This window comes from Astatotilapia calliptera, chromosome 14 (genome assembly GCF_964374335.1).
Source record: "Astatotilapia calliptera chromosome 14, fAstCal68.1, whole genome shotgun sequence".
Lineage (NCBI taxonomy): Eukaryota > Metazoa > Chordata > Actinopteri > Cichliformes > Cichlidae > Astatotilapia > Astatotilapia calliptera.
Window position 1 is genome coordinate 5,275,412 of NC_137435.1, and position 19,277 is coordinate 5,294,688.

The window sequence follows — 19,277 nt, forward strand, 5'->3', positions numbered from 1 at the left end:
CATGAATGTGTGTGCGCTTGAAGTACTTTAATCAGTGAGACTGCAATGAAAAAAAGAACATGTTGGATTTACTTAACACAGTGGTTGCACACAGATGTTTCACTTTGGCAGCAACACAAACAACTGACTTCAATCAACACAAGTTAGTCATATTTAATAAACTCTGTGCAATTTGTGTTGATAAAACGTGATTGAAACATGTTTAGATGAAGTAAGTTGAGCTCTTGGAATATTTTAATCCTTCACAATTTTCTCACTTTAATCCAACACTATTCAAGTTATTGAACACTCGGTCACTTAAATACTACACGTTATCTTCATATTACATAATGTTCAACAAAGTCTAAAGTGGTTAACATAACATTTTAATAGATTTACAGCAACTTCCACTTCATCCATCCTATTACCTTATCAAGGTTGGGCGGGCCTATCATAGATGTGATAGGGGTACACCCTGGACAGGTCGCCAGTCTATCATAGGGCTAATATGGGGCGATCGTGGCTCAAGAGTTGGGCGTTCGCCTTGTAATCTTGATTGTTGTGTCCTTGGGCAAGACACTGCCTACTCGTGGTGGTCAGAGGGCCCGGGGGCGCCAGTGTCCGGCAGCCTCGCCTCTGTCAGTGCGCCCCAGGGTGGCTGTGGCTACAATGTAGCTTGCCATCACCAGTGTGTGAATGTGTGTGTGAATGGGTGGATGACTGGATGTGTAAAGCGCTTTGGGGTCCTTAGGGACTAGTAAAGCGCTATACAAATACAGGCCATTTAATACATAGAGATCAGAGAGTACCCACTGCAAATTAAAAACCCAGGACCTTCTTGCTGTGAGGCAATAATGCTAACCACTGCGCCACAAAGCTGTCAATCTAGACTTAACAAAAGTAGGAAAGCTATGATTACAAGGCTTGATGCTGAGTGTGTCTTGTCTGCCTTTTATCCAGGGATTTTCCTGTGGTCTGAAATCTCCTGTGATCTTGTGGATTTCATGAGTCAAGGCAACTAACCACTCTTACTAGATTGTATCATGTGATCTCGACAAGAACAAATCAAGTTGTTGAATTTCATACAGATCCCACATGATTTAATTACGTTCACCATAGAAACAGGAAATTATTTTGTTCAAATTACAAGTTAGACTTTTGTAAATGTAACAACCAATTTCCTTTTTTTGGGGGTGTGGACAACATGACTATAATAATAATAATAATAATAATAATGTGTAACCTATTTGAACCCAGGTAGCAAAGGCGTGAAGCAAAGATGGCAAGTGTATAAAAAAAAGAAGTTCACCTCTTTTCTCAAACATATTCTGCTCCACAGCATGTTAGGTTACAGCATAAAACACCATTTCAATTTATCCTAGTAACAAGTGACCATCTTTTGTAACACAGAAAACTCAGGGTCAACCTAGAAGTTACTTGGTTTACGGCTCATTAGTTTCACCTGTTTGTTTCCACCTGCATCTTCTCATATGTATTTTTTTTGTATATACTTTATATATATAATCATGTCTGTTTTGTTTATTTGCATTGGCTAATTGACCTTTCTCTGCCTCGTGTTCTTTATTTAAATATTTTGTTTGTTTTCCGTTATTTGAACATCTTTAGGTTTTGGTATAATAGTCAGAAACTGAAGCCTTTAAAATTGACTCTGCAGGAAAATGGGTTTGTTTCTTTGCCATTGAGTCAAACAGAATAGAAGAAGAATAGGCTCATTCACTGATAATGAAATTCTTATTTTAACGACTAAACGAGCCCATATTTAAACTCTACAATTTAAAAATGAACATCCTCTGAAATGGGCTGTACCATAAGCAGGAAGGACTATTCCTAAAAGTAATTAGTTTGTTCTGTCAACAGTTTAAGAGCTGATTGAAAGACAACAATTGCATTTCGTCTGTATCGACAGTAGTCTTCACATTCAGAGAAAATAAATCAAACTGAGGAATTAAACAGGGAGATGACGTCAGAGATCAATGGCCTGGAACATCTTTCACACTTATTGGAAAAAAAATGCTGCTCTCTCTAAATCAACTCCTTCAGGCTAATAAGAAGAGCTGGTCCCTGGTAAAGATTTGTTAGCAAACTGAAAGAGACGTCCCGGCCAACACACACACGGACGCACACACATCCGCGAGCAGACACACACGGTCAGTGTCAGTTTTGCCTGTGACATTTCAGATCGGAAAACTAAACCTTTTTACATGTAATACAGACACAAATGCTGACTGCAGAGCCAGAACTGACTGTTGGTCTTCACCACGTGGAAAAACTTCACCCGTAGAGCAGTTGAGGCTTTGAAAAAATACTTATAAAGTAATATGAGTATGATGTTTTAATACAGCGCTTTAATACATTATAAAAACAAAAGCCCGGCCATTATTTGGCCATCTGACAATTTCTAAATCTTCTTTTCTCATCACTTTAGAAACACTGATCAAGGTGGGAGGTGGTCATATCTTCTGTTTGAAGAAGGGCAGTCAATTAGAATCAAGCTGACTTAAAAGGGAAAAAAAGATGGTTTTAAAGGGGGCGGAGCTTGTTTCACACAGAGGTTGAACTGAGGGGCTTCAACAAGGACAATAAACCACGCAAAGCTACTCTAGCAGAATTTGAGTATAAAAATATGAAGCTGAAAATCAGTTGTCACTTTTATTTTGCTAATGCGCTGAAAAATAAAAGACTGATTTTTGCAAACAAACGCGTAGTTTGTATTTGAAGAAAATCTAGCAAAGTAGAACGTGTATAATTGGCGCAGTCCTATAAATACCACCGTAACATCATATGGTGGTAACACAAAAACAGACATGAGCATCAGAACACTGCCAACATCTCTTCCTCCTACACTTCATCAAGAAGCTAGAAAATACATATAGAATTACTAGAAGCTGCTGCTCCAACACCCCATAACACAGACACACTGCAAGAAGACACCTGCTGACGCACACGTGCACACACACGCACACACACACACCCTCCCTCTCCTCTTTCTTTTGCTGGCCGAGCTTTAGGCCAACGCCCAGGCTAGCTGATGCTCTGCTGCAGTCACCAGGCATTATTAAATCTGTTTACAGAGACTTCAAGTTGTTTTGATGCAATAAAAAGTATAATAACAGAGTTTATTCATTATCATTTAGGCTGACTTAAGGATGAAGTAGTAGTGGTAGACTATTTTCTCATCAGATGCTGACCTCAGTTCTAAGTTTAGCGTATAGTAACATATGTCCATTTCAGCCAACTCTTTCTTTTTCTATTCCTGCTCCTTACTTTGGTTCACTGTTATAAACGCAGAGTAAGTAGGATTTATTTCTGCTGCTCAAAATAAGGATAAACAAATGACGGCATTAGCTGGGCTGCATATTCTTTTTCTTTACTGATTTTGTGTGCTCTATAGAGCTCACTCTGGTCTTGTCACGGTCCTGGATCGGTGACCCGGTGTTTTGAGTTTTGTACTTTGATTTTTGGTGTCATCATGGTTTATCACTGCTAGTGTTTTGGTTTCTGTTTTGTATTTCTAGCTCTCTAGTTCTTCTTTGTTCTGTGACTTCCAGTTCTTAGGTTTTGTTCCTGTGGCCTCATGTTTAGTGTGGGTTTAGTTCTGTCTTCATATTTATTTTCTTGCGCCACAGTCAGTCGTGTCTCATGTCGCAGTTTGTTTCTCCTGTCTCTGTGCTCCCTGTTCCCTCTATTCAGTGTCAAGTTCGTGCCTCTGTGCCTGTCGTGTGTTTCCTGTTTTATTTTGATAGTCCCTGTCCTGTGTGCAGTGTGTCTGGTTTTGATTCCCCTTGTCTCGTTAGCTCTGATCACTCCCAGCTGTGCTCTCCTTCTGTGTCTCTTTCCCTCTGTGTATTTAAGCCCTGCTCTTTGCTGTGGTTTTCCTCTGTGTTTATGGTAATGTTCAGCGTCTCCTGGTTTTCTAGTTTAGCTTTCTTGTATCTCATGTTAAAGTGGCCCCCCCACACTCCCTAGCAGATCGTTACATGGAGAAACCTTTGGAATACAAGCGCGCTGATCCACACAGGTATGCACACGGGTGTTCACTGCTCGTAGACCCAAATTACACCTTTCTTGGCTGCTACTTCGAAGCACATCTGTCCTGCGTGCTGCACAACAACATTGAATATTTAGTATTTACTGCTGTTTACACTTAGCTAGATTAATGCGATGGTGTTGTGTTTAGTATGTTGCTTTGTTTTTTGTTTTTTTTGTCTTTTTTTGCTTGTTTTCTATTCTTCTCTCAACAGGTGATCCAGGAGATTTTTATTTTTTTTCTCCCCCCCTTTCTCACTGTCCCTCTCCCCTTCTGTTTTTCCTTTCCTTCCTCTTTCTTTCTCCCTTTCCTATCTCTCACTCATGTCTGTCCCGTCTGTAACATCTGAAAATAAAATATAATAAATAATAAAAACAAAGATGGACCAATACGGCAATGCCACGATGATCCATTTGGCAAAGTAAATCCATTGGGTATCCTTGTTGGTCTTCAGACAACAATTCTGATGGCTAAAGAACCAAATGGGACAGGCGAGGAAAAAAAAAAAAAATTTTTATCCAGCAATAAAACTGCCGCTTTTACTTTATCATTCAGTCTCAGAGTCCTGTGTTTGGGTCCTGCATTCTGCCTGCCACCTTCTGAAGGAAAGATATGATGTCAAGGTAAATAAAAGCACAGCGAATATGATTCGCCCCCTCTGTAGCAGCAGTCTTGAAAGGCTCACCTAAAAGCTGCAGTGTAGAAGCATCGTCTAGGCTTTCTGTGATTGGAGTACTTAAAGAAACTTCATCAAGAACATTAGTCTACTGTACATAAGGTAAATAGTGGAGATTTTCTATTACACAGGGTGTCAGTGCCATAAATAGGGACCCAAATTTCAGGCCAATCCCACTAAAATTTCATTTTGCACCACTGACAGATGAAGTGACGCTGCCACACACACCTGGTTGTTGAGGAAGGATTCGGCCTGTTTGACGTCACGCAGGAATAGATGGAAAATGTGAGCCTGGACCAGAACTTCTCTCCTGCTTTCCCACATCTCCAGCAGCTTGTTCCAGCCGACATCGAGTTTCTGGAGCCACTGCTGCAGGGCGGCCTGTGGGAGAGGAGCCTCCTCGGACTCCAGGAGCTCATTCATGGCTTGCAGGCGCTCGTAGTCCTCTTCGTACCTGCGTGAACAGAGAGCTGCCCAGTTATTCTCTACACAGCCTGAAATAACATCACATAATATATTGTAGAAAACATTCACCTACCGTCCAATCTCTTCCTTGAGAGCAGCGTGCTCGTTGATGAGCTTCTCTGCCTCCTCCAGATTGTTGGGCAGCTGCTCTGAGGCAGCGGCGGTCTGCGTCTGGACCAACCAGGTGAGGAATGAGTCCAGGTCCTGACAAGACAGGGTAAGGAGCATGAATCACAATTCATTAATTATACATTAGTTCATACTCTGGAAGTTTGTGTAGACAGAAAAACTTTCTTTATGACCTCTACACGACATCCGCATGCTGTTTGTACTTTTTCACTCTTGCAATGTGGAATTAAGGACAGCGTGCATTAATTATTTTTATAGCACCCACTTCTCCCCTGCCACTTTCTCAGTAGTATTTATTTATTGTCATTGTCAAGAACAATGAAATTGCGTTTGGGGCTTCCATACAACCCAAAAAAAGAAGAAAATAATAAATACCCCTTAAAACCCAAGTGTACATATTTAACCCAGTGTGACTCCAATGCAATAAGACAATCCTTAGCAATAATGTTCGTAGAAATTCAGACAAAGACCTGAGAAACATGACAAAATACAACAATGCAACCCATTCAATATTATTGTACTGTGAGATATGATATCAGATATGATAGTTATCTATTTACAAAAGAGGGGGGGGGGGGCAGGAGGGGGAAGAGAATAAAGATATGATGTACCAATGCACACCAGTTCATTGCTATTAAGAAGTTGGATATGGTTATTGTCCGTGAGAGGGGGGCAGAGAGTTCAGGAGCCTCACAGCCTGTGGATACAGGCTGTTGGCCAGTCTGGATGTTCTGGCCTGTATAGACCTGTACCTTCTCCCTGAGGGCAGCAGATGGAAAAGGTGGCGCGCAGGGTGATGTTGGTCCCGCAGGATACTGTGCACCCTCCTCAGACAGCGAGTGGGGAAGATATTACTGATCTCTGGCAGACTTGTTCCAATAATTCTGCCAGCTTCTTTCACCACCCGCTGGAGTGCTTGCTGATCGGCTTTGGTGCAGCTGGGGAACCACACTAGAAATCCATACGTCAGAACGCTGCTGATGGCACAGTTGTAGAAGTTCAACATCAGAGATCTGGGAATGTGTGCGCTCCGCAGTCTCCTCAGGTAGTAGAGGCGCTGTTGGGCCTTCCGTACAACTGAGGTGATATGGTTGCCCCAGGACAGGTCCTCGGTCACAGTTACCCCCAAGAATTTAAAACTGCTCACCCTCTCCACCGCCTCACTGCCAATGAAGAGAGGCAGATGGTTGTTATGACCCCTCTTCCGGAAATCTACAATGATCTCCTTGGTCTTTTTGGTGTTTAAGACCAAGTTATTGTCGTGGCACCATGACTCTAGTTGTTGCACCTCTGTCCTATAGTTTGTCTCATCGTTGTTGGATATAAGTCCGAGCACTGTAGTGTCATCTGCAAACTTAACAATGAGATTGGACGCGCAGGAGGAAATACAGTCATGGGTGAAGAGAGTGTATAGCAGAGGGCTCAGAACACACCCCTGAGGGGCACCGGTGTTGACCACAAGGGTGGAGGAGGTGTTCTTACCCACTCTGACACTCTGTCTACGGTTAGTGAGGAAGTCCACAATCCAGTTGCACAGAGAGGAGTTAAGTCCCAGTTGGTGGAGTTTGGGACGGAGTTTGTATGGCCGGATGGTATTAAAAGCCGAGCTGTAGTCTACAAAGAGGAGCCGTGCATAGGTGTTCCTGTGTTCCAAGTGCTTCAGTAATGTGTGCAGCACTGTGGCGATCGCATCCTCGGTTGACCGGTTCTCCCTGTATGCAAACTGGTGCGAGTCCAGGGATGGTGGAAAAGCAGCTCTGATGTGTTCACAGTACCGGAAAATGGAGTCAGTTATTCCTTAATAATGACAGGTTGGCTGATAATTAAGCTTGAGGTCCTTTGGCCCTATTTAACTTCTATTCTCTTTGAAACTTTTCAAGTTGGTTTCTTTATTGAGCCCTGCAACAACGCCCTCAGTTTTTATGTAGAAATTATTTATCTAAGAGTTTATAAACATGTTTGGGGTTTAATCGTTCATAAACATAATTTCAGATTTGATTAAAGAGTCAGCAACTGAAAGACAGGCTCTAGAATTTATATCTCTGTAGGATGTTGAAGATGGAGGTGCCAGGAGAAAAAGGGAGGACTGGTGTGACAGAAGAGGATGCTAGAGAGAGGATGAGATGGAGGCAGATCATTTGCTGTGACGAACCCTAAAGGGGCAGCTGAAAGAATAAGAAATATATGTACATGAAGTCTTACCACTGCCTTGGTCTTTGACAGTCTACCCTCCTGCTTGCTCCTTGCTACTGTTCCTGTTCCTTGGAATTGCTCCTGGTGTCTAGTTTTGTTCTTTAAGATTTTTTGTTTACATTTATAGCAAATTTGAATAAAGGTCAAGGTCATAGTGAGGAATAAACCTCACTTTTTGCTCGCTGATGAATTTCAGTAGCAACTGGTGTTCAGAGTCAAACACTTCTTCCTTATTTGTACCTGTATGAAGCTCTGCAGCCTGCTAGCCACCATCAGTGAGTCCTCACATCCCTGCAGGGTCCGTTTGAGCTCCTCCCACTCCACACTGATGCCATCAAACTGCACAAGAACCTCCATTGCCCGAACCGGGTGAGCAGTGGCCAGATGCTCTGCCTCTTCCTGCATCACCAAAGAGAAATGCTATTATATGGTGCTGCTAGCCTACTGATACCTCAGAGTACTTAAAATCATATATACTTTTATACCTATTGTTTGGTTTCTTAAACTCACTTAGCCACTTAAAAACATGAGAAAATTAAATCCCTGAAATACAAAAAATCATCTCTACTTGTCCGTTTAGACTCTCCAGTTAAGTGTAAAATATTACTTTTAGGGATAGATTTCAATTCTACAGCTGAAAAACGTCATATAAATGTTTTTTGTGTAAATGTCCTACCTGTAAGTGCAGTAGTTTGGGCTCCAGAACAGACAGGGCTCCCTCCATAGTAGAGAGGCGTCTCTGCAGGGCGAGGACCCCTCCCAAATCACTGCCCACATACTGGGTGGCGTCAATGGCTTTTCTCTTGTCCTGGATCTGGGACTTGATCTCGGCACACTCCAGCAGGTAGTTCTGCAGACGTAACATCGAGTCCAGTTGATCTTTCTTCTGCTCGACCAGCTCCACGATGCTGTTCCACCTGGAGAGGTGTGACAGACGGCGCACAATAAGACTGCAAGTGCACTTCAAGAGAGGCGAGTGTTGTTGTTGTGTGGGGGGGAAAAAAAACGTGTGATTCACGCCTACCACTTGCTTTTTGTAAAAGATTTGTTTTAGTTGTGGATATTTACTAAGTGTGTAACAGTTTTAGAACTGTTACACACTTAGTAACACGGTTTGATAAGATGACATCCTTAAATCTGGATTACATTTTTACCTAATAAGTCAATATAATCCAAATAAGCAGCAGACATATCAACCACCAATAACATCGAGGTGAAGCGATTCAGATTCAGTCATCTTCGTGTTGATGATGTGACGCTGTTTTCTTTGTAAGTCTATTTCTAACATTTCCTTTGTGTTACTCCTGACTTTGAAAGAACTCGTTGTTATTTTGACCTGATATGACCTGCTCTGATTCACGTGAGACACTTGTTTGTGATCCACTATGCTGCGGCTTCGGCTCAGCCTCACACATCGTCATCCAATATGTTCACCTGAATCTACTCCAGACCAACAGATCTCAGTACACACCCATTCAGCCAAGATACACGCGCGCACACACACTCACGCACATATAAACATATAAACACAAATCCTTGTGACCGTACTGAGGTAATGTCAGACAGAGCGCTCAGCAGGAAAACATCTCAGTGACACTGACCTCAGGGCTGGAAACCTGTTTTAAAAATGTTCAGTGAAAATTTTCATTGAATAAATCTGTTATAGAATTGGAGTAGTTATGTAATTATTAGGGGTGCAACGATACTCGTATCGATATTGAACCGTTTGATACAGTGCTTTCGGTTCGGTATGCATATGTATCGAACAATACAAAATTTGTCATTTATTTTATCAACTTTCCTTCTAACGATGCTGTCTGTGTTGAGCGCTCAGTGAATCTGCGTTCGACTACTCCGCCTAGGCTGCACTGTCGAGCGCAGATCCACTGAGCGTTCAACACACAGGATCATCAGAAGGAAGAGCGCAGGGCAAGCTAGCGAGACAGAAGTTAAGCTCTCCTTGCAACATGGCAAATTGAACCTCCCCCAACCTCATTCAGATCTGGCGTTTGGAATTATTTTGGTTTTCATGTGACGTATGACCCTGAAGGTAAGCGCGTCATGGACTAAAGTAAAACAGTATGTTGGATGTGCCACGCAATGCTCAATTACATGGGTGGGAACTAGTGTGTTAGCGCAGTTAGCTCGTTAATGTGTTGGCCGTCTAGCCCCATGCATGGGGCGATCAGGGGTAGCTCGTTAACGGAGATTTGCCGTGTTGTGGCGTTAACATCATTTCAACGAGATTAACGCTGACAGCACTAGTGGGAACACAACGAATATGACTGCACATTTACACCGACATCATCCTAGTATAAAGACAAGTGGAAGCAGACAAAAACAACAAGCATGCATGCTACCCCTTGGAGATCCTTATGTATTAATATTTTTTTCCACTTTAAATTGGTCAGTCTTTTAAAACTACTTCTCCCTGAAATATTCATATAAAGTTTTAATTATATTTTCGTTGTTTTAACCCTTTAAATCCCAGTTGTATTACATGAGCGCCCTGTTTTTTTAGCCCCAAAAAACAAAAAAACTAAATATTTTCCAAAAAAAACATTTGAGGTAATATTTGATTGTTATTATAATTAGGCCTTTAGATGGGTCAAAGATTGGCACCAAAATTCATTTTGACCTGCCATTATTTTTTTTGCAGGAGCACATTAAAAAAAAAAAATGCATCCACCTTTAAGCCTATGTCCATTCCCCAAAATGTGCAATAAAAATATTAAATATTAATTTTTTTTCACTTTAAATTGGTCAGTCTTTTAAAACTACTTCTCCTTGAAATATTCATGTCAAGTTTTAATTACATTTCGCGGATTTTAACCCTTTATATCCCGGTTTCGTCACATGAGCGCACTGCTTTTTTTGCCCCAAAAAACATAAAACTTGAATATTTTCCAAAAAAAACATTTGAGGTAATATTCAATTGTTATTATAATTAGGCCTTTAGATGGACTAAAGATTGGCGCCAACAGTCATTTCGATCGCCTTTTATTTTTTTTTTCAGGACCAGAAAATGGTCTCCAGGCGGCAAATGCTCCTCCTCTAGGGCGAAATAAGTGCATCTTGCCGGTGTAAGTCGCGACGATTACCGGGGCACGATCACCGGGGACCCCTTTTTCCAGCACACACGCCCGATACCACGTGACAACAAATACGTCATTTCCTGTTGACTAAAAAAAAAAAAAAATGCACCCTCTCATGGTCCTAGGGACCAAAAAATGGTCGGGCGAAGCCGCTGCTGCACGCCGGAGATGAGGCTTCATTTCCGGCAGGTCTGTCCAAGCAGCCCGCTGTTTTCCAGCAGAGGTCAAATGTGAAGCAAGGGCGCCACCCGGTGGACAAATAAAAAAATTACAACTCTAAGGCCTGTAGTCCAAAACGAAACCTAAACTGGAAACCTGACGATCCCTTTGACCGTAATTTTTCTGGCGTGAAAAATAGCGTTTATAATGGGTTTCAATGTGGACATTTTTGTCCAAAGGGACTAAGGTGGATGCATTTCTGTAGCTTAGCCATTTTAGGCTAATTCAATGAATTTACACCACAATTATAAAATATAATTAAAAAGAAAATTCTTTGACAAATTTGGCTATATTCCACTCAACACAGTGAAAATGGTTTAAAATTAAAAATGCAAAAGACAAATGTCCCTAAGGACCTCTAAGGGCTACAAACTTTACCCGAGTCATTTAGACAGCCGTTAGCACATGATTCTCCTTATGGGGACCTGCTATGTTTAATATTGTGGCGAGCTCAGACAAGGAGGAGACGGAGGTATCGTTTGGTCTTGCTTCCCGTGAGCTAGCCAGGAAGCACAGCCGTTTATTGACATCTGCAGAAGAACACTGCCGCTAGCTAACTGCTCAGCATGGCAACCGCACAGCAACAACAACAACAACACACAGGGCGCCCTCTGACCCCGGAAGGACACACCTTCGCAGCGAGAAGGCGTCACCCGTCACTATGGCAACATAAACAAAACATAACTGTACAAACAGAACCCCGAACAGCCCTGACCCGCTACATAGCCCCCACCTAAGGGGTCAGTCGTCCCCGACGACCCCATTACCCCACACAAAGTCATGCAAATGTCCAGGTGCCTTCTTTTGGCGCACCGGCCGGTCACGACTGGCGGGGGAAAAGTCACTCGGGTCAGAACATGGGGTGCCACCATCATCCCACTTCTGACACCAATGTGGCGAGCTCAGACAACGAGGAGACGGAGGTGTCGTTTGGTCTTGCTTGCCGTTAGCTAGCCAGGGAGCACAGCCGTTTATTGACATCTGCAGAAGAACACTGCCGCTAGCTAACTGCTCAGCGCGGCAACCCCACAGCAACAACAACAACAACACACAGGGCGCCCTCTGACCCCGGAAGGACACACCGTGGCAGCGAGAAGGCGTCACCCGTCACTATGGCAACATAAACAAAACATAACTGTACAAACAGAACCCAGAACAGCCCTGACCCGCTACAATATGCTGCCCAGAAGAAGCGTATAGTATAGCTTTTATTTTGGAAAGAGCCATTTTTCTGTAATAAACTCTCTTTTCCAAAGATGAGTGATTCCTCAATCAGATACAGGGCTCACGAAATCGCTAGCCCGACGTCCTGGGGCTAGCGATTTTTCCAGTCGGGCTACCAAAATCTATCTCTGCCCTGCCCGTCGGGCTATTGTAGGAAGGAAAAATATATGTCAATGCTTTTGCATTCTTTCGGAAATGTAGCTGGGTAATTATGTCATTGGCATCGGTGAGCCACTGCCAATATGTGACATATTGAAATCGCGTTTGAATTTGCGCTTGTTTTTTGCTTTCACTTTGCAATCGCCCGAACTGTGTATAGAGAGCGACAGTACTGATCTGTGAGTGATGATAATTTGTGCACCAATTCCTCTGACATCGTCTTATCAATCGTTAGCTTACTATGCAAACATGACAAGTGAAATCTCCCGCAGCAAGCTTAAACATATGAGAGGTTGATCGCGCAGAGAATCGCTGACCTGTGTGTGTGTGTGTGTGTGTGTGTGTGTGTGTGTGTGTGTGTGTGTGTGTGTGTGTGTGTGTGTGTGTGTGTGTATAAAAGTGGCAGGATATATATTTCAGTTCTGCTGAGCCAAATAAGACAGGTCAGGGTGAAGAAGTGACAGCCAAAGAAAAGCTTACCACAAAACGGAAAAGTTATGACAAATCAGACTAAGGCAAAAAGAAAGTGCAGCTTTATGGTTTCATGGACAAAAGAATTTCTGTGGCTGCAACATGACGAGCTATATAACCGGGGCTGCACATAAGTGGTCCGCAGGTGCGTATTTGCTGTCAAAATAAAAAACGCGCACAAGATATGAAGTTGCAACGCGTGTTTGCATACATAAGATTTTCTGGAGGAGGACAGACATTTGTTTAGAACTCTTAAGGATGTCGAAGAAGCTCCTTTAAGCAATTACTTTGGTGTTCCTCCACCTCCAAACAAATGTCAGAAGGAGTCCGAACCACAAAAGAAGCGCGTATTCTCGGAAAAGTGGATGCAGGAGGTGAGCTGGCTTCAAACAAATGATGAACGCACAGAGATGTGGTGCAGAATGTGCCGTGAAAATCCCACTCTAGCGGACAAAAACACTGCCTTTTATATGGACGCAAACGCGCGTTGCAACTTCTTATCTGGTGCACGTCTTTTATTTTGACAGCAAATGCGCACATGCGGACCACTTATGTGCACCCGTGTAAATAACAATGTTCTGCCAGGTGTGTTGTTGGTTTTCTCTCGATTTCTGAGTCGACAAGCGCCTTTGTTACTGGGACCAGTCATTTTAAGAAAGGCCCCCATTAGAACCCATGAGAAATGCAAGAAATGCATTATTGCTCAGTCTGCAATATCTTTCCCAGAACAAAAACCAATTGCAAATAACATACTAAAAATAAACCTGAAATCTGTTTAGAACAGCGTACTATGTTGCAAAGAGTGAACTACCACTGGCACAATTTAGCAGTCTTTGCAAACTTCAAAAAGCAAATGGCCTCGATCTTGGTTCCACTTGTCTCTTGACTTCAGTGGAAATTTCAAATTCAGGATCTGACACAGACTGATTCATGTCCTACACAGTTCTTACAAGTTCATAGAAATTTCTGTTCAATTAGAACCAAGTATTTGAGTTGATGATTGTAATTTTTATACAATGTTGTAATTTGTTTTTCAACAATTTTTTGATTAATGTTTTGTTTCCTTTACAATATTATACTTTAATGTATAATATTGTAAAGGAAACAAATCAGGAAACAAAACATCAATCAAAAAATTGCTCTCTTTTTTATTCGGGCTACTTATATTTATTTTGGGCTACCAAAAACTGAAGAGTCCCTGCCCGAAGGGCTACCAGGGATTTTGAAATTTTGAGAGCCCTGAGATATATTTATTTTTTTAATTACTTTTGTTTCAGCAACATTAAATTTAAAAACTGTACTTTTGAGTTAAAGTATATATTTATAATTTTAATAAATGACAAATTAAAAGGCATGAACATTTTTTTTGTATCGAAAAAATATCGAACCGTGACACCAAAGTATCGAACCGAACCGTGAATTTTGTGTATCGTTGCACCCCTAGTAATTATGTTGTAGTTATAATAACCTGACTGAAAATTAGGTCACTAATACTGCTTTGATTCTGCCATGGTCTTATTTTTTTCCTCCTTCTTTCAGCTGCTCCTTTTATTGTTCATCCCAGTGGATCATCTGCTATGCTATCCCTAGCAATCTCCTCTCAAACCAAATCCCTTCATGTCCTCCTTCACTGCATCCACGAATCTCCTCTGAGATCCTCCTATTCCTCCTGTCTGGCAACTCCACCTCCAACATCCTCTCTCCCTCTGATGTACTCATTTCTAATCCCGTCCATCCTGGTCAATCTCAGTGAAAATCCTGATATCTTTAATTCTGCCACGTCTAGCTTAGCCTCCTGTCTTTTAGTCAGTGCTACCATCCCCAAACCTTACACCGTAGCAGGTCTGTAAACCTTCCCTTTCCCTCTATCCTCCTGTCACAAATCACCCCTGACACACGTCTCCACCCACTCCACCCTGCCTGCACGCTGTTCGTCACCTGCATTGGCTGTTGTGTTGGATAGTTGACCTCAGGTGTTTAAACCTTACTACCTCTACTAAAACTAAATTAAAACAGGTATTGTGACGTGTTTTTTAAATACCATATAATCATTTGTAGTAGTGGTGGTAGTATTTATAAAATGTTATTAGCAAGTGTTAAATGTATGTTATGTTAAATATCAGTACTCTTGCTGACTCTTGTTTGGCTTTTTAACAATTTATAGATATATACCAAACTGTAGATATTACATCAGGAATCATTTTGAAAGACAGAGGGAGTAAAACTGAGTGAGCTGTAAGCACGATAAACGTCAGGAGATTAGACAACCGTGTGCTTTAGAGAGAGAAATACACCTTGAATTTTCCCTCCTACTGTTATAGACTGATGTTCTTTGTGCCACTTAAGCTGGGTAGAGTCGCACTGTGTTTAATATCATCAAATTAAGTTAATATATTATGCATTTAGGCTTTTACTACTGGAACACAATTCTATTAACCAATACAAGTGAAGGCGGTGAATAAATATGACTGCTTGTATGTTTGTTTTTGAATTTGGGACTCTTGGCCAGCCCCGTCTTAAATGAGGAAGCCAACACAGATGGTCACCCCAAGACCGACTCTCCACGTGCCAAGGTCACCGGACTCACGAACACCCGGCTGTCATGGACTCTGCTGCCAGACATAACTGGTCAATGAAGCGGGCTGAGACATTTAAGCAAAAAAACAAAAACACAATCCTATCTCAGGATCTACGTGGACAGAGATCGGAGGGAGGATGGCTCCAAGTTGCTACGATGTAAGAGCTGCATGTCGCATAATTACGATGAGAAGGCAGGTTCAACTCCCAAAGACGGCAATTTAAAAAAAGCTGTTAACAAACCCCACAACAATTCACACTCTTGGTGTTTCTCTTCTTTCCCTGTGTGTCAGCTGACTTCCCTCCACCTTCCTCTCCACCCACCTACTACGCCCCTCCTCCTGCCTCTGGTAAAATCAGTAAAATCAAGTCATTTTTCAACAGAGAGCAATCAGTTCGCAAGCTGCTCTCCACAAACATGTTTACGCTGTTAGAGCTCATTTTCTGAAATTTGAACCTTTACTAATAAATATTGTTTGTCACATATGGCAGTGCTACAGTACTACCATGTATGTTATGTACTACAGCGCTGTACTTTGGTAACTGGGGCTGATTTAAATAATGTAACTTTGACCTTATTCCACTCAATCACATTTTATCTTATTTTTAAACGTTGTACTCTCAATGCCTTAGCAATGAAATTGTACACAGAGAAGTCACAGCACTCCAATCCAACCAACCAACAGCCGACACAGGAACTATATTAACTATATTACTAATATAAGGTTCATCTGTGAGTTGGTAGGCACATCTATTTGTTACTGTGGTAAATGATGCAGCTGTTATCACTTCGATTGTTGCTTTTGTTTCAGTACCTAGAGTTGAGGTGGTCCTGACAACCTCTGACCTCTGTAGAAGATGGATGACCTCCATCCAGGAGCTGCTGAACTATCTGATTAACATCCAGGATCCTTCCCATCAGGCTGTTCATCTCCTGGTCCAGGCTCTCAAATCTGCAACATGAGGGTTGTAGTTTTGAACTGCAAAAGTTGGACTCAGCCAATTCTTGGTAACAGTTTAGACAACAAGACAGACACTGACCACCCAGCTAAGCTTTGGTAGGCCTGAGATGGTAAAGCCAACTGCCTTTAGCCATTCTGTCCTCCTTCCCCTCCTCCTCACCTGTGTGCCACGACATCCACATCCTCCAGTTTTTCTGGGATCTCCATCCTTTCCAGCCACTGCTCCTTCTCGTCAATCCACAGCTCGCAGGCGTTGACCTCGCTGAACATGCGGTACACAGCGAGGGCGTCGTGAAGCCACTGCTGTCTGAGCACTGCGATTTCAGCAACCTCTGTGTACAGCTGCTCCACCTCTCCCATACGAACCTGCACCTCCTGCAGAGAGGAGGATGGAAGAGGAGACAGGACGAGATGGTCGGACAAAAAGTTTATTAAATAATAAAGACATGGGAAGTGAAACATCCTTTTTTTTGTTTGATTGTTGCGCCCGTACCCACCTCCTGTTCACGGTACCGCAGGGGCAGCGCCACCATGTGTTTGCGCAGTGCCACTACATGCAAACGATGTTTGTCAATGGCTTCACTGACCCCTCTGTGTTTCTTTAGCAGCGATTGAGTGGAGTACTCATCGTGTCCAAAGTCTTCACTGGACACCAGGCGGTAAGCGTCCTGCAGCCAGGCCACGACGTCGTCCGTCTCTGTGGAGAACTGGAAGAAGTTGAGCGCCTCCTGCAGGTGGCTGAGATGCTGCGCAGCCTGGTCCTCCAGCCTCTTCCACTCGCCTTTAACCTCCATGATGCGCTCCTGGATCCCCGCTGTGCCAAAGCTCTTCTCACTCAGAATCTGCTTCCCTCGCTTCATGGTGTTCTGGATAGGAGGAAAGATATTTGACTCATTTGAAAAATGGCCACTTCTGGCTTGAGAAAACGCTTGATTTGCATGTGGCTAAAAAACAAATAAACCCTAAAGACCAAGAGACCTGGAGACCCTAGATCTAACATATTCATATTGTTCTCTTTCTTGTTTTCATTAAAAAGACCACCTGGTGCTTCAAAGTAAAGTTAACAAAACAAGGAGAACATGAAATTAATATCAACCAATAGCATATAAAAGCTATTGGCTGATATAGCTTTTAATGTGGGCCAGCAGATACATCCTCAAAACGTGAACTCCAAATGTTCTGTTAGGAGAAGTTGGATGGGTCTTTTTTAGATAAACTAAAAGAAATGTATAAATGTAAATGCATAAATTTACTGAAGTCTGTGAAGTTTGGAGAAAAACTCTTACAGCAGTACATTTACCAGGTGCAGAATTGAAAACACGCACCTGCAGCAGTGAGCGGTGAGCCAGCAGTTCCCCAGCCAGAGTCTTGTGCTGTTGCAGTAACCTCAGCACACTGCTCAGGTCCTTCCCGTAGCCCTGAGCTCCCAGGATGGAGCTTTTCTCTCTGATCCAGGCCTCCGACTCTTCCAGCTCCTAATAGGACAAAAGACAAGTTTTAAAGCAGGACAATATTTGTAATGGAAAACTGAACAGGTTTGATGATTGGGTGGGGCGATTGGTGGTGCCTGGCCTGAATCCAGGGTGGGGTCTTTCTGTGTGGAGTTTGCATACTGTCGCCATGTCTGTGTGGGGACTCCTGGTTGCTCCCATAGACATGCATGGGGCATAAAAAATGTTCAAAGCTTTCTGAAGCATCCAAGCTCCTCAGATACTGGCTCCTAGGAATAATCCCGGCAAGTTAATCCCGCCATTTTCCCCACAGCCTGCTGACCCATCTCACCTGAAAGAAGGCCCACAGTTTCCTTGACTCCTCGAGCTCAGCACGTCTTTTAGTTGCCAGGTGTTTCAGCTCCTCCAGACAGGAAGAGACATGGTTGACACGGTTACAGATCACCTGTGGGTCACATGGTTGGTAACCTGTAAAAATGAGACGGCATTAAATTTATTAGAACCGTGAGTCAGACACAGGATATCAACCTACTCACACCAAGCCTTAAATACCAATTTTCCAATCATTGCTAAAGACAAATAAAACACTTTCACTGCAACACAATGTGTGTGTACATGCATGTACCCTCTATTGTGGTGAACTTGAGTGCAGCAGTGTTGAGCGTCTCTACTCTCTCAGCCTGCACAGTAATATCGGCCTCCTGCAGGCCGTGCTTCTGCAGCAGGTCGTCCACCTCTAGTAGATGTTTCCCAAAGTCCCTCGAGAGCAGCTGGACCTGAAAGGAATGAAGCAACGGGAGGGAAGAAAGGCGAGAGAAATTAATGGAAGAAGAAATGATGAAACCAGGGGTTTCAATAATAAATTTTGATATCTGTGTTTATATACACACATGAAAATCTGAAGTGTATGTAGGACTCTAGTTACAGAGTTTCTTTTGACCCCAGTACTCGTATTTTAGGTGTAGTGTCCTTTTCATTTTACGTCTCTCACGCTCTCTAGTACCTGCATGTCCTCCATCCAGTCAATCATGTACACCATGTCCTGGAAGGTCTTCTGCAAGGCCAGATTCTTCTCCAGCCGGGTCCTTCTCCCAGCCACCAGCTCCTTCAGCAGACTCCACTGGCCCAGGATATTCTCTTTACGTGCCAAGATACGCCGGATATCGTAGTATCCTTCCACCTCCATCTCTGCTGCGAGTTCCACAACCACGCCAATTCTTTCCTCGTATGAGGCTATGTCTGCCTCGATGGCTTCGTGCTTCTTCATCGCTGCCTCGACTGCTGGTAGGTCATAGCCAAAATTGTCCTGAAGTCGAAGGGGAAAACAAAGAAAGTCGTGATCTTAGATTTAATGAAACAAGTACCAGTAATACACTGAGACATTTGTCCCCCCTACCTGCGATACGAGTCTCTGATTCTCATTGAGCCAGGCTTGCCTCATGGTGGTTTTGTGGTCAAAGCGCTGAGCCAACAGCTCAAGCTTCTCCTGGCGAATCAGCTCCTTCCGTAAAGCTACACCTCTCTCGTGCTCTGCCTTCTCCAATCTCTCCCAGGCCTAGAAGATGAATGACAAACTGATTAACAGTGTTGGAGAAAGGATTAAATGTTGTATATAAAATATAAACAACA

At 42.9% G+C, this 19,277-nt stretch overlaps 1 protein-coding gene across 4 annotated transcripts in view; it reads right to left on the minus strand.

The window, feature by feature from the left end:
- The window catches only part of sptbn4b (spectrin, beta, non-erythrocytic 4b), a 111,636-nt gene that overhangs the window by 57,161 nt on the left and 35,198 nt on the right, over window positions 1-19,277 (minus strand). For all 4 annotated transcript variants that reach the window (XM_026191934.2, XM_026191932.2, XM_026191933.2 and 1 more), the window contains exons 11-22: window positions 19,045-19,203; window positions 18,652-18,954; window positions 18,274-18,424; window positions 17,980-18,116; window positions 17,523-17,672; window positions 16,695-17,063; window positions 16,358-16,572; window positions 16,051-16,188; window positions 8,167-8,407; window positions 7,731-7,889; window positions 5,242-5,372; window positions 4,932-5,157 (exon numbers count right to left, since the gene is read on the minus strand). In XM_026191934.2, the coding sequence (XP_026047719.2) occupies window positions 4,932-5,157; window positions 5,242-5,372; window positions 7,731-7,889; window positions 8,167-8,407; window positions 16,051-16,188; window positions 16,358-16,572; window positions 16,695-17,063; window positions 17,523-17,672; window positions 17,980-18,116; window positions 18,274-18,424; window positions 18,652-18,954; window positions 19,045-19,203 (2,379 nt within the window). The remainder of the gene's footprint in view (window positions 1-4,931; window positions 5,158-5,241; window positions 5,373-7,730; window positions 7,890-8,166; window positions 8,408-16,050; window positions 16,189-16,357; window positions 16,573-16,694; window positions 17,064-17,522; window positions 17,673-17,979; window positions 18,117-18,273; window positions 18,425-18,651; window positions 18,955-19,044; window positions 19,204-19,277) is intronic.